Source organism: Rhinolophus ferrumequinum, chromosome 8, assembly GCF_004115265.2.
Source record: "Rhinolophus ferrumequinum isolate MPI-CBG mRhiFer1 chromosome 8, mRhiFer1_v1.p, whole genome shotgun sequence".
Classification (NCBI taxonomy): domain Eukaryota; kingdom Metazoa; phylum Chordata; class Mammalia; order Chiroptera; family Rhinolophidae; genus Rhinolophus; species Rhinolophus ferrumequinum.
The window spans coordinates 94,435,018-94,449,203 of NC_046291.1; the positions used below are offsets into that span (position 1 = coordinate 94,435,018).

At 37.4% G+C, this 14,186-nt stretch overlaps 1 protein-coding gene across 4 annotated transcripts in view; it reads right to left on the reverse strand.

Moving 5' to 3' along the window:
* Nucleotides 1-14,186, reverse strand: part of CNTNAP5 (contactin associated protein family member 5) — a 769,018-nt gene that overhangs the window by 41,204 nt on the left and 713,628 nt on the right. For all 4 annotated transcript variants that reach the window (XM_033111359.1, XM_033111357.1, XM_033111358.1 and 1 more), the window contains exon 20: nt 9,702-9,832. In XM_033111359.1, coding sequence (XP_032967250.1) covers nt 9,702-9,832 — 131 coding nt within the window. The remainder of the gene's footprint in view (nt 1-9,701; nt 9,833-14,186) is intronic.

The window sequence follows — 14,186 nt, forward strand, 5'->3', positions numbered from 1 at the left end:
CTCTTGGCTTTCATACAAGTTTTCTCCCTGGGAAATTCTGTATGGCTTTTGACAGGTATTTATCTACCCACTGCGATTTTATCACTGAATTCTTTGCTGCATACAAGCAAACAAATAAAGAATTCTTAGGAACATACTGGTAGGATTAACATTAAATGGAGAGCAGGCACTCATTCCCAACTTCTTCCCCCCTCCCATTTTGTCCTTACAGCCATCACTGTCCCAGTTGCTCCATTAATTTTGACCTTGTTTCATTCACTTGAGGACACTGAAGGCTTTTCCCGGCAAATATTTCAGTCTGACGAAAGTTTGACCCTGGGGAGGAAAGGCTAGCTGAACAGTTGCCACTGCCTTGAACCGGGTCTCACAGGGAAAGCAAAAGCCACCACTGGGATTCTTCAGGAACTAATTGCTAGAATCAGCCTTTAGGGAACACTCCTTGTCTCTGTCCCTGCCGATTCCAGTTCCATCTCTTTGTTATCCCCCTCCTCTTTCCAAGGTAGTTTTCCTCATCCATCCCAATTTTTTCAGCCTGGTCAAAACCTACCAGTTTCTTCCAGACTCTACTCCGAAAATTCAAATGGTGTTATCGTCGGACAGAATCTGCATAATATTAAAGTGCTCTTGTAAGAAGAGGCTAAGTCCTCTTTAGATGCTTGCCAGTTCCAGGCTTCCCTGGAGGGGCAGCTGATTGGGACCAATACACAGTTCCCTGCACCCATTTCTCCTGCAGTGATTTCTGCTGTGAGAGAAATCACTGTCTGTGCTTTGTGGCGTGTGATTATATGCTTTATTACTTTTCCATTTATGAAATTAGACTGTAATAATATTTGTTAGTTACTGAACACTTGTTTTGTGAGACACCATACTAAAGCACCTTTCAAAATGTATTCTTCCCAAGAACACTGAAATAAGCATTATTATCCCTGTATTACAGACTGGGGAACTCATATCATACAGAGATCAACAACTTTGCCAAGGCCACACCGTGTCACAATGCTGTGTCCCATTGTCATGTTGCCCACTCACCATGCAATATGGTCTTTGCTTTACTATCTGTACCTCTCTAGATAGCTGAGCAACTTTTAGACAAGCACTGTGTTTTATTTCTGAATTTCTACAAAAGTAATTCAACAAATGTTTGAATATCAAATGGTGTCTGTGTGACAGACACCATTCTAAGTGCTCCCAGACTCCACCCCCTCCAGGAAGCTTTCCTTGATAACATGCTTAGATTAATTGATCCTCTTCTCTTCTCTCATGATGCTTTTTTCTACTCTAATCTTACATTTAAAATGCTGTGTCATAATGATTCACTATTTCACTCTCTCTCTCTCCCCACAAAACTATTGGCTCTTTTAGAATATGGACATCTTATCAATGTGTTTTCGATAGAGCCTACTAAGGAAACTGCTAAAATAACTCCTGGCACAGGTTTGCTGACGTATTAAACATCCTGTATAGATTCTCTTTCTTCTTTTCTTAATATTTGTATTAAAAATATAGCTAACATACAAATTATATTAGCTTCAGAGGTACACCATAGTTATTCAACATTTATATACCTAAAGAAGTGATCACCATGATAAGTCCAGCAACCATCTGACACTGTACCATGTTATCACAATATTATTGACTATATATCCCATGCTGTACTTTACATCTCCATGACTTGCAAGTGGAATTTTGAATCTCTAATTCTCCTTCCCTTTCCCCCCTTTCAAAATTTTTTTTCAATCACATTCAATATTTTATATCAATTTCAGTTGAATAACATAGTGGTTAGACATTTATGTAATTAAAGAAATGATCCCTCTGACTAATCTAACACCTACCTAGGATATACATAATTATTACCGTATTATTGACTATATCTGTTATGCTTTACATCCCCATGATAATTTTGTAACTACCTATTTGTACTTCTTAATGCTTTCACCTTTTTCACCCTGCCCCCAAACCCTTTCCCATCTATCACCCCAACAAATTGAGTACCATCTGACACCATACATAGTTATTACAGGATTATTGACTATATTCCATATGTTATACCCTACATCCTCATGACTACTTTGTAATGACCAATTTGTACTTCTTAATCACTTTCAATTTTTCACCCTTTCCCAACACCTCCTCCCATCTGGCGACCATCAAAATGTTCTCTGTATCTATGAATTTGTTTATGTTTGATTATTTTGTTCTTTAGATTCCACATATAAGTGAAATCACATTGCGTCTGTCTGACATACTCCATTCAGCATAATACCCTTCAGTCTATCCATGCTGCCACAGATGACAAGAACATATTCCCTTTTCTGGCCAAGCAATATTCCATTGTATATATCTACCACCCCCTATTTATCCATTCACCCATAAACGGACATCCAGGCTGCCTCCACATCTTTGCCATTGTAAACAATGCTGCAATGAACATGTGGATACAAACATCCTCTCAAAGTAATGTTTTGGGTTTCTTTGGCTAAATAACCAGAAGTCAGATTACTGGGTCCTTATTTGTCTCTTAAAATATAACTTTCGTTTTAAAGTTTATTTTATCTGGTGTAAGTATTGCTATTCCAGCTTTTTTGTTTGTTTCCATTTTCATGAATTATCTTTTTTCACCCCTTTACTTTTAGTCTGTTTGTGTCTTTTGATCTGAAGTGAGTCTCTTGTAGGCAGCTTATGTAAGGGTCTTGCTTTCTTATCCATTCAGCCACCGTGTTTCTTTTGTTTGGAGCACTTAATACATTTACATTGGGTTAAACAAATCCAAAGGATTTGTTGATAGATACAACTTATGGCGATTTAAGTATTTATATTTTTTATTTTTTCATCTTAAAGAACCCCCACTAACATTCCCTGTAATACTGATTTGGTGGTGATGAACTCCTTTAGCTTTCTTTTGTCTGGGAAGCTCTTTATCTGTCCTTCAATTGTAAGTGCTAGCCTTTTTGGATACAGTAATCTTGGTTATAGATCCTGCCTGCCTATCACATTGAATATTTTGTGTCAATCCCTTCTGGCCTGCAAAGTTTCTGTTGAGAAATCACCTGACAATCTTATGGGAGCTCCCTCATAAGTAAGTAGTTGCCTTTCTTTTATTGCTTTTAAGATTCTCTCTTTGTCTTTGGCCTTTTCTATTTTAATTATAGTGTGTTTTATTGTGGGCCTGTTTGGGTTTATCTTATTTGAGACTCTCAGACTTTCCTGGACTTGTATGTATGTCTATTTCCTTTTCCAGATTAATGAAGTTTTCAGTCATTATTTCTTCAAATAGGTTCTCAATCCCTTGCTTTCTCTCTTCTCCTTCTGGTATCCATATGATGCAAATGTTATTAAGTATGGTATTGTCCCAGAGGCCTCCTAAACTATCCTTAGATTCTGGTTTGGTGTCAGTGCTGAGCCTGGCGCTACTCAGCAAAAGATTCAGAGGACCCCAAAGCCAGCCTCCATCCACCCAGCACCCATGGACCCCCGAAAGTTGTCCAAGAAAATGTGCAATGTGGGTGAGACTGGATGCTCATTGATAAATTGCCTGTAGCATTGGATGAGTTGTGTAGGGCAGAGTCCCAAGGAGTCACCATAGTGGAGTGAGCAGAACTCACCAGGGAATGCAGATTCAGATTTGGCCATGGGTGGGGGGAGGGCTCAACAAAGGAAAGATGGTACCTGCTTGCTGGCTACATGAGAGGAGAACCCCACACCAAGAAAATGGCTACTGTCTCTCCAGTCCTTGCCATGAAGCCACACATCTCACTCTCTCCCCATATGCCTGTGACATGCCCCCTCAAGTCACTGTACCTCCACAGGAGCCCAGAGTGATTACCTGAAAGTCTGTGCATGGGTCCTTTAAGAAGACATATGGGTTTTTCACAGCCTTAAGTTCTACCCTGACACTTGGGATCCCCACTGTTTTTCACAGCCAGATGTTGTGGGAGCTTCTCTTTCCTGCCAAAGTACTCTAGGCTGGGGAGCTTGGTGTGGGGCTGGGGTCCTTTGTTCCTCCTGGTGGACCCTCCATGGCTGAAATATGCCGCTTATCCTCAACCACTGCATGGGTATCTGTTTTGCGTCTCTGACTCTCATCAGTCTTGATGCAATTTCTTTTTTATACCCTTAGTTATGAAACTTCTGTTCAGATGGTTCTCCAGGTTGATTGTTCTATAATGTAGTTGTAATATTAATGTGTTCACAGCAGGAGGCAAGCACAGCATTTATCTACTCTGCCAACTTGCTGATTCCCTTTCTATCTTGTGGGCTGTGAAGACAGAGTATGTCCTACTATCAGGATGCCCTTGGCTGCCCTAGAGGCCCCTGTACCTTTAAGTACTACATAAGTTTGTTGGTCTCTATGGTCCCCATCCCTAGTCTGTTTCATGCTCATGAATTCAGATTGCCCTAAAAGAGTTGTATTCCCATGCTACTTCAGAGCCCTCACCTACTTCTCCTAGTCTCTGGAAATTCCTTTCCCAGCAGGGGGCAAAGAGGCCTCCCCAATACTTTGTTGTCCAGGTTAGAGAGGAGACTAAAGTGAGCAGAAATTTCCTGCTGAGTAGAGAACAATAGAAGAATTCTTAGAACTGAAAGTTGAGCTGAGATTCCCCTGGCTTCTGCCCTTACCTCCTCCCCAGGCTCCATATGGTCAGCTTCCTGCATAAATGATTCCCTGAACAGTGACAGGGCCATGCTCAAATGCCATAGAGGAAGAGCTAATTGTTCAAGTACATGACTCATTCCAGTCCTACTGTTCTGCTTTGTGGGAATTCACCTGCTCTTTATCACTTTAAACAGATGACTAATGCAGGAGAGAAAGAAGTAAATGGCACTTAATTAAAGGGTTTTTTTTTTTTTTTTTTTTTTTAGAAAAATGAGTATTGGTAGAGATTTGGAGAGGAAGGCAGGATGATTCAAAGGAGACTTCAGCCTATTGGTGGACTGTGGATATTTGGGGGATGGGCTCCAGCCCTGACTTGGAGTGAGGGCACCTGAGCACTAGTACTGCTTCCAGGGCAGAGTTACCAACTTGAAAAAACTTAGCAAATGCATAGAACAAAAGCAAAAACAGGGGTGTGTGTGTGTGTACCACAAATATTCACTCTTAGAACTTCCACATGTATGATATGGACTAGGCCATCACTGAACTATTCAGTGGGAAGCGCATTATTTTGTTATACTTCCTTATGTTTACTTTATGGGTTAGTATTGTTTTTATTTTTAATTATTAATACAATCGGTGAGGTTGTAAGGGGTGAAACACGATAATCTTTTAGCCCTTTTGGATGGTAAAATTTGTAATCTGGCCCAGAAGCTTGGCTGATCTCAGAATCTTAGATACCCAGTGGTCTTGTCAGGATATTAAATGAGATGTAAAATGGAGGAAAATGGAAGAAACCTTTTCTTCAGTAAGTCCTAGATGCCAGGCTTCATGCTTGGTACTTTAGCTATGTTATCTTAAATGATTTTTTTAAACTTCTAAAACATTTTTAAAAAATATTTTTATTTTTTCAACTACAGATGATATTCAATATTATTTTATATTAGTTTCAGCTGCACAGCATAGTGGTTAGACATTTAGATAATTTACCAAGTGATTCCCCCAAAAAGTAGTACCCACTGGGCACCATATATAGTTATTACAATATTATTGACTGTATTATCTGTTCTGTACTTTACATCCCTGTGATTATTTTGTAACTACCAATTTGTACTTCTTAATCCCTTCCCCTTTTTTACCCCATCCCCCAACCCCTCTTCCGTCTAGTGACCATCAGTTTCTTCTCTGTATATATGAGTCTGTTTCTGTTTTGTTTGTTTATTTTGTTACATATAACTGAGATCACGTGGTATTTATGATCTTTACAAGAACTAAGCTTTGGTCCTTTTTTTTTCAATAGATAAATATACTGAAGCTCAGAAAGGTAAATAACTGGTCCAAGATCACACAGCATATGAGATGGAGCATGGACACCCACCCAGGTTTATCTCACTCTGGAGATGCCTCTCTTGACCTCTGGATCCTCATCTTTCAAAGGAAGTAATTAACTACTTGGTTTCAAAAATGCTTGGCACCTCATTCTTTAGAGTATGTTATTGTGCTGGCATTTTGCAAACTGGCTTAATCTGTTTAATGTCATGATACATTTAAAATAGGGGCATTGAAGTTCACCTTCACCACCAGAGCATTTTGTTGGGGCGCCTGTGCCTTAAAAAATCCAAGCCCCATTAAAATTCTCAAATCATCACCTGGAGTTCTTGTTCCTGTCTGCCTCCAACATCAACTTCGTATCATCAGAGAGAAAAGAGGAGGAGGAGGAACAGCAGCTCTAGGCCTGGTAGTCTGGAAGAATCTGTTACAAGGTGCTAGGTACTTTTGGCTGCCTGAATAAAGTGATAATATCCTACCCTCTCTAACAGGTTCTCAGTACTGCTTGAGACCCTACTCCACAGGGCTTGGGGACATGACTGGACATGTAGGAGTGGAGTACCCTGCTGTTTTCTGTTTTTACTGAACAATTTGTTCTAAGTGAGGAGGAAAGAGAATAGATCTAGATAGGGACGGGGTAGGGGATGGTGTCAGGGAGGCAAGTATGTTATTATTGGGTCAATAAACTGATTTAAAGTTAAAAAAACCAAAAATGTCTCAGCTTCCAGTTTTTTCTGCTCTCTTCAGTGCTTTGGAAATATTATATTCTTATCCAGTATATATTAGGTTGGTGCAGAAGTAATTGTAGTTTTTGCAATTATTTTTAATCTTTTAAACCGCAATTACTTTTGCACCAACCTAATACTTATCATGGCCTATTAATCGACTGGTGGAAATCCTTTAGAAGGAGAAGAAAAGGAAATATCTGTTTTCATTCTCTCAGTGACCTGTTTTGTTTGTTTGTTTGTTTTTTGTTTGTTTTCCCTTTCATTTGTGGAAAAGAAGACAGGCAATATAAAGGAGAAAAAGAAGTCTGATGTATGATATGTACAAACGCCCACCAGAATTCATCCCAGGTGTTCCATCAAGACTTCTGTCCAAACACATTCAAACAAGAACTCATGATTTCCATCCTTTACCTTTTCTCATCTGGCCTCAACCAAATTTGCTCCTAAGACATTTCCCTCTTATATCAAGAGTAAAGACTAGAGGTGAGAACATTAAATTGTTATCACTCAGGGATAATTTTTACAACATATTTGACAATTATTCCTGAACTTCCACCCAGTCAAGAAAATCAACAGTGAATCTATACTTCTCCCGCAGCCTATATCCAAAGGGTCAGTCAATGACCCTTCATGGACTCTGGAAATAAAAGGAGGCCAGAGTGGTGAATGGGGAGTTGCAGAGGGAATAGTGATCGATGAGATCAGAGAAGTAACAGTGGGAAGGTAGCAGGCGTGCTGGGTCACAGAAATCCTCTTAAGCTACTGCGAGGTCTTTGGCTTTGGACAGAAGTGTACCATAATCTGACTAATCTTTTAACAGAATCATTCTGGCTGCTATGTTGAGAATAGGCTACAGAAAAACAAAAAGAGAAACAGGGGTCCTTCAATTAAGAGGTAACTATAACCTGTAATAACCAAGGAAAGGGTGAAGGTGGCTTGGGGCCAGGTAGAAAGGTCTTGATCAACAGGATGTTGAATGTGAGAAAAAGAGGTATCTGAAATGAAACCACAATTTTAACATTGAGCAATGGCAAGAATGGAGTGTCATTAACTCAGATATGGCAGGTTATGGAGGATGGGGGTGTTTGGTGGAAGATTCTCGGCAACTCAGTTTAAACGTGTTACATTCAAGATTTCTAATAGACATCCACATAGATATGCCAAGTAGGCAGTTGGGTATATAGGTCTGGAATTCAGGGAAAAGATTGGTCTTAGAGATACATTTGAGATTAATTAAGCCGCATATACATGGCATATAAAGAGGTGAGACTGAATGACAGAATTAATGCAGATAAAAAAAGAGAAGGAAAACGATGATGGAGTCCTGGAAGGTTCCAATGGTTAGAGTTTGGAAGGTAAAGAGGGGGATGAACAAAAGAAGTTAGTGATGTAGGGGAACAACAGATGAAAGCAGTGTTCTGCAAGCCAAATAAAAATATGTACCAAGAACAGAGAGCAATGGCTGTGTCAAATGCCAATGAGAAGACAAATAAATAAAAGATAATTGGATTTTGCAAGATAAAGCCATTGGTGTCCTGAGAAATGCTGGGAGTGCCAAAAACATGTATACACATGACTTGTATCCATCTTTTGTTATCGGCATATTTTGAATATTACAATTTTAATAGTTTTTTCGTTTCTTAAAATGCGTATACATTTTTTTGGTACCCTCTGTATTATTTGGCTGTAGCACGGGGGAAAATCATTGTTGTGGGTTTAAGGAAAAGGAAGAAAAAATTTAGAGACCAACTATATAAAAAATATCTCCAAGGATCTTGTCAGCAAACTGAAAGAGAAAATGTGGCAGTAGATGAGTGAGGTCAGAGGATAAGAGAGAGGTTTTCTTCCCTGGCCCAAGGAAAGTTTTTTAGCTGTGTTTTTTGTTTGTTTGTTTTGTTTTGTTTTGTTTTTCCACGTAATATTTGCATGTTTCATGCTTTGGGAAACCACTCAATAGAAGTGGAAGAAATGTTGAAAACAGAGAAGAGGGGTAAGTTGGAGTAATGTTTTTGAGTAGGGTATGGGATCTGGCCCACAAGTGGTGGGTCAGGCCTTATCTTGAGCTTTTAACTGTTCATATTCAGCAACAAGGACAGAAAAAGTAGAGGGACACAGGTACAGGTAGTGGGGTAATTGTGCTGGTGAGAGTATGCTGTTGTAAATGCTACATTTTTTTACAAGAAAACAAAATAATCTGCTGAGAGTGAAGATGTGTTTGAGATTGTTGTTGGTATACAGAGAAAGGAGGAGGTTTAAAATCAACACCTAGGCTATCAAGACAGTAGATGGAGTAAAAAAAACAAAAAATAAGGGATGACTGCTGGGCTCAGATTAGATTTAAGGGCTCACTTCAGGTCATGCTTCTAAAGCAGGTGATGTGGCCCCTGCCAATTCTCTATTGTCATCTATCATTGCCTGCTGCCTGCTCTTTATATGAAGACCACTAGAAGGTCAAGGGGTGCCTGCCACATGTTATGCTCCTCCAGACAGCTTTGCCAATGATCACATGGACCTTTTGCCTGAGCACTTTCTCTTCTCCACCTAATTAACTCCTACTCACCTACAAGACTCAGTGTAGTCCTAGCTTTGCCAAGGAATTGTGTACTGATGTCCAGATAAGATCAGTGCCTTCCTCCATGCTCCCATTTTACCTGGGCATACTTCTGTCCTAACCTTTGCCAGTCCCTTGTGATTTCTTCTTTACCCAAATGTCATCCTCATTATACCACACTTCAGGGGTTATCAAACTTAAGGGAGGATCAGAATCACCTGCTGCCTCCCTTGCAAAGAAGTTTCTGACTAAGTAGATCTGATGTGGGGCTCAAGAATTAACATTTCTAGAAAGGTCTAGAAATGATGCTGATGCTGGTGGAAAGGGAGGACCACATTTTGAGAACTACCTTTCTAGCTCTTCGAAGCTTGGGGCCAAGTGTGGTTCATATCTATTCCCAGAACTTGGCTCCTCCCTTGGCTTGGGGTAGAAGTGCAGAAAAGTGTTATTGAGCATCCAAGGCACATTTGGATGAATGAGAAGAAGGAAAGTAAGGTACCTGAATGGTCAGCTCTCTTCCCTCTCGATTAATCTTCAAGTGGTGCATCCTCCTGTTGGCAAAGTTCTCTACCTCAATGGTGAATACATGGGTTTCTTCCTTGCTCACCTGATAGTGAACTTGTAAGCTTCCTTGAAAAACAAATATTAGATATTAGAATTTAAAAAGGGTTCATACAATGCAAAAATATGATCACACTGTATATTAATTTATCGTTGCTGTTTAATTAAATTGAAATTTTAAATGAAATGGATCCATGTTTCAGTTCTTTCATCATTCAAATTTTGAAAAGATGCTATTACTATATAGCATTTGGTTCCATATAGAAAATCCTGACTAAAGCTGCAAAATTAAAGTGTATGTCTGTGGTGGGAAGGAGGTGTTATCAGAAACCAAAATGCCAGTTTGGAAAATAAAACGACCACAAGTCTGTATTGTAATTGAATTGTGAATACTTTAACAGGAAAAAGTATTTTTCCACTTTCTCTTCAATTCCTACCATTTCCTATAACTCCCTTTCTTTCTAATTGCCTTCAGAATTTCAGAACGTATACTGTGAAATAAGATTACAAAATAACCTAAGGTAGAATAGGAGAAAATAGTTTGGGGCTATGAGGGCATTACCTAACAATCAGCCAAGACGGGAACCTCCCTATGGCCAATCCTGGTTTTCATGGTCCATTCTCTCTTTTTGATTCTGATCATCACAGATTTGCACACATTAATATGTTTTGTCATTTTATCACTTAAATAATAATAGCTTCCTAGCAGTAGCATATTTGGTACTGATCAGAGTTGAGCAGGGGTGGTGGTGTAGATGAACAGACGTTGGACACAGGGATCCCTGCTGCCTATGCTACAGAAAGACCTATCTTATGCATTAGTGGCTGTTGGGCAGCATGTTCCTCCAGGTTTCTTCTAATTCTAAGAATCTGGGTGTTTTGCATATTTAATTCAATCAAACAAACTAAATTAACATGTGACAATTATGTATCAGACATGGTGATAAGTACCACATTCCTTGAGGTAATATGGAGTCTTTTACAATCCTACTGTTTGGATCACTCATACACATATCTATATTCTGGATGAATTCATCCATTTTAGAATTCACTTCCATTTCATACATCTTTATTAACACCTGCCTCACAACCATCCATTTTATATGTCAATAATCTCAACGTGGACCCTGTTAAAGAATTCTGAATGTTTCTTGACATCCCAGTTTTATGTATTTATTTGCCTCAACCAAGCAAATAAATACGCAAAAACAGATATTAACAGACATAAAGGGGATGATTGATATCCCCTTCACAATAATAGTAGGGAATTTTAATACCCCACTCATATCAATGAATAAATCACCCAGACAGAAAATCAACAAGGAAATAGTGGCCTTATGCAACACATTAGATCAGATATACTTAACTGATATTTACAGAACAGTACATCCCACATCAACAGAATACATATTATTTTCAAGTGCATATGCAACATTTTCCAGAATAGACACATGTTAGGCCCGAAGAAAAGTCTCCATCATCTTAAGAAGATTGAAATCATATCAAGCATCTTTTCTAATTTCAATGATATGCAACTAGAAATCAATTACAAGAAGAAAACTGGAAAAAATACAAACACATGGAGGCCAAAAAACATGCTGCTAAATAATCAATAGGTTAATAAAGAAATCAAGGAGGAAATAACATATATGTATGTTATTATATATATGTTATATATATGTTATTTATATATATATCCATATCCATATATATATATATATATATATATATATATATATATATATTATATATATATATATAATCTTGAGACAAATGAACATGGGTACACAATGATCCAAAAAAATCTTTGGGACACATGAAAAGCAGTTGAAAGAGGGAAATTCATAGTGATACAGGCCTACAACAAGTAACAAGAAAAATTTCAAATAAACAACTTAAACTTACAACTAAAGAAACAAGAAAATAAAGAAAAATCAAAGACCGAACTAAGTAGAAGGAAGGAAATAATAAAAATCAGAACAAAAATAAAAAAAATAGAGTCTATAAAAATGACAACTGACACCAGAGAAATACAAAAGATTATCAGGAAATACTATTAACAACTACATGCTTACAAATTGGACAACCTGGAATAAACGGATAAATTCCTAGAAACATAACATCTTCCAAGGCTGAATCAGGAAGGAACAGAAAATTTGAACAGATCAATAACAACTAATGAAATCAAAGCAGTAATCAAAAAACTCCCAAAAACAAAAGTCCTGGACCAGATGGCTTCACAGGTGAGCTGTGACAAACATTCAAAGAATTAATACTGATCCTTCTCAAACTTTTCCAAATAGTTGAAGAGGATGGAGGCTCCCAAATTCATTTTACGAGGCCAGCCTTACCCCAGTACCAAAACCAAAGACACTACAAAAACAAAACGAAGAAAGAAAGAAAAAAGAAAAGAAAAAAAATTGTAGATCAATATCCCTGATGAACAGAGATGCAGAAATCCTCAACAAAATATTAGCAAACCAAATTCACAATGTTCAAGTACATTTCCTCTATTCCCACTTTGCTGAGAGTTTTTATCATAAATGGATGCTGGATTTTATCAAAGGCTTTTTCTGCATCTATTGTTATGTTTATATTCTTCATTCTGTTTATCATTATGACATTAATTGATTTCCAGACATTGAATCAACCCTGCATCCCAGGAATAAATCCCACTTGATCATGGTGCATGATCTTTTTAAAGTATTGCTGAATTCAATTTGCTAATATTTTGTTGAGGATATCTGCATCTATGTTCATCAAGAATACTGGACTATAATTTTTATTTTTTGTAACATCTGTGTCTAGTTTTGGAATCAGGGTAATGGTGGCCTCATAAAAAGAGCTTGGGGGCCTTCATTCTTCTTCAATTCTTGGAACAGTTTGAGAAGGATAGGTATTAATGCTTTGAATGTTTGCCAAATATCACCTGTGAAGCCATCTGATCCAGGACTTTTCTTTTTGGAAGATTTTTGATTACTGATTTGATTGCATTAGTAGTCATTGATCTGTTCAGATTTTCTGTTTCTTCAGGATTCAGGCTTGGAAGATTGTATGTTTCTAGAAATTTATCCATCTCTGTCCAATTTGTTGGCATATAATTGTTCATAATATTTCTTGATAATTATTTGTATTTCTGTGGTGTCAATTGTCCCTTCTCTTTTATTTTTAATTTTGCTTATTTAGTCCATTCTCTTTTTTTCTTAATGAGTCTGGCTAAAGAATTATCAATTTTGTTTTTACAAAGAGCAAACTCTTTGAAAAAGATCTTTTTTCATTGATCTTTTGTATTGTTTTGGAGACTATTTTACTTACTTTTGCTCTGATCTTTTTTTATTTCTTTCCTACTCACTTTGGGCATTGGTTGCAGCTTTTTTTCTCTAGTTACTTTAAGTGTAAAGTTAAATTATTTATCTGATATTTTTCTTGTTTCTTTAGGTAGGCCTACATTGTTATGAAATTCCCTTTTAGCACTGCTTTCACTGTATCCCCTATATTTTGGGTCATTAATCTTTCATTTTCATTTGTCTCCAGATATCTTTTGATTTCTACCTTGATTTCATTGTTGACCCAGTCATTGTTTAGTAGCCTGTTACTTAGCCTCCCAGTATTTGTATGTTTTTCGGGGTTTTTGCTGTTGCTTTAATTGATTTCTAGTTTTATACCATTGTGATTGGAATAAAACAAACAAACAAACAAACAAAAAACACTTGATATGATTTCAATCTGCTCATATTTATTGAGACTTGTTTTGTAGCTTAACATGTAATGTATCTTGGAAAATGTTCCATAAGCACTTCAAAATAATGTATCATCTGCTGCTTTGGGGTGAAATGTTCTAAAAATGTCAATTAAATGCATCTGGTTTAATATGTCATTTAAGGCCACTTTTTCCTTGTAGATTTTCTGTTTGGTGTCAATGGGGTGCTAACGTCCCCTACTCTGACTGTATCACTGTCAAGCTCTCCCTTTATGTCGGTCAATATTTGCTTTATGTATTTCGGTGTTCCTATGTTGGTTGCAAAAAGTTTAAAAGGGTAATGTCCCCTTGTTGGATAGATCCCTTTATAATTTTGTAATGTCCTTCTTTGTCTCTTATTATAGCTTTTGTTTTAAAGTCTATTTTGTCTGATATAAGTATTGCTACCCAGATCTGTTTTCATTTTCATTTGCATAAAATACCTTTTTCTGTCCCTTTCAATCTGTGTGTCTTTTAATCTAAGGTGGGTCTCTTGTAGACAACATATGTATGGGTCTTTCTTTTTTAAATCTATATAGCCACCCTATATTTTTTTATTGGATCAAGTAATCCATTTACATTTAAAGTAATTGTTGATAGGTATATAATTATTGCCATGTTATTATTCGTATTTTTTATCTTTTCCTTTTTTTCCTTCTTAAGGAAGTCCCTTTAACATTTCTC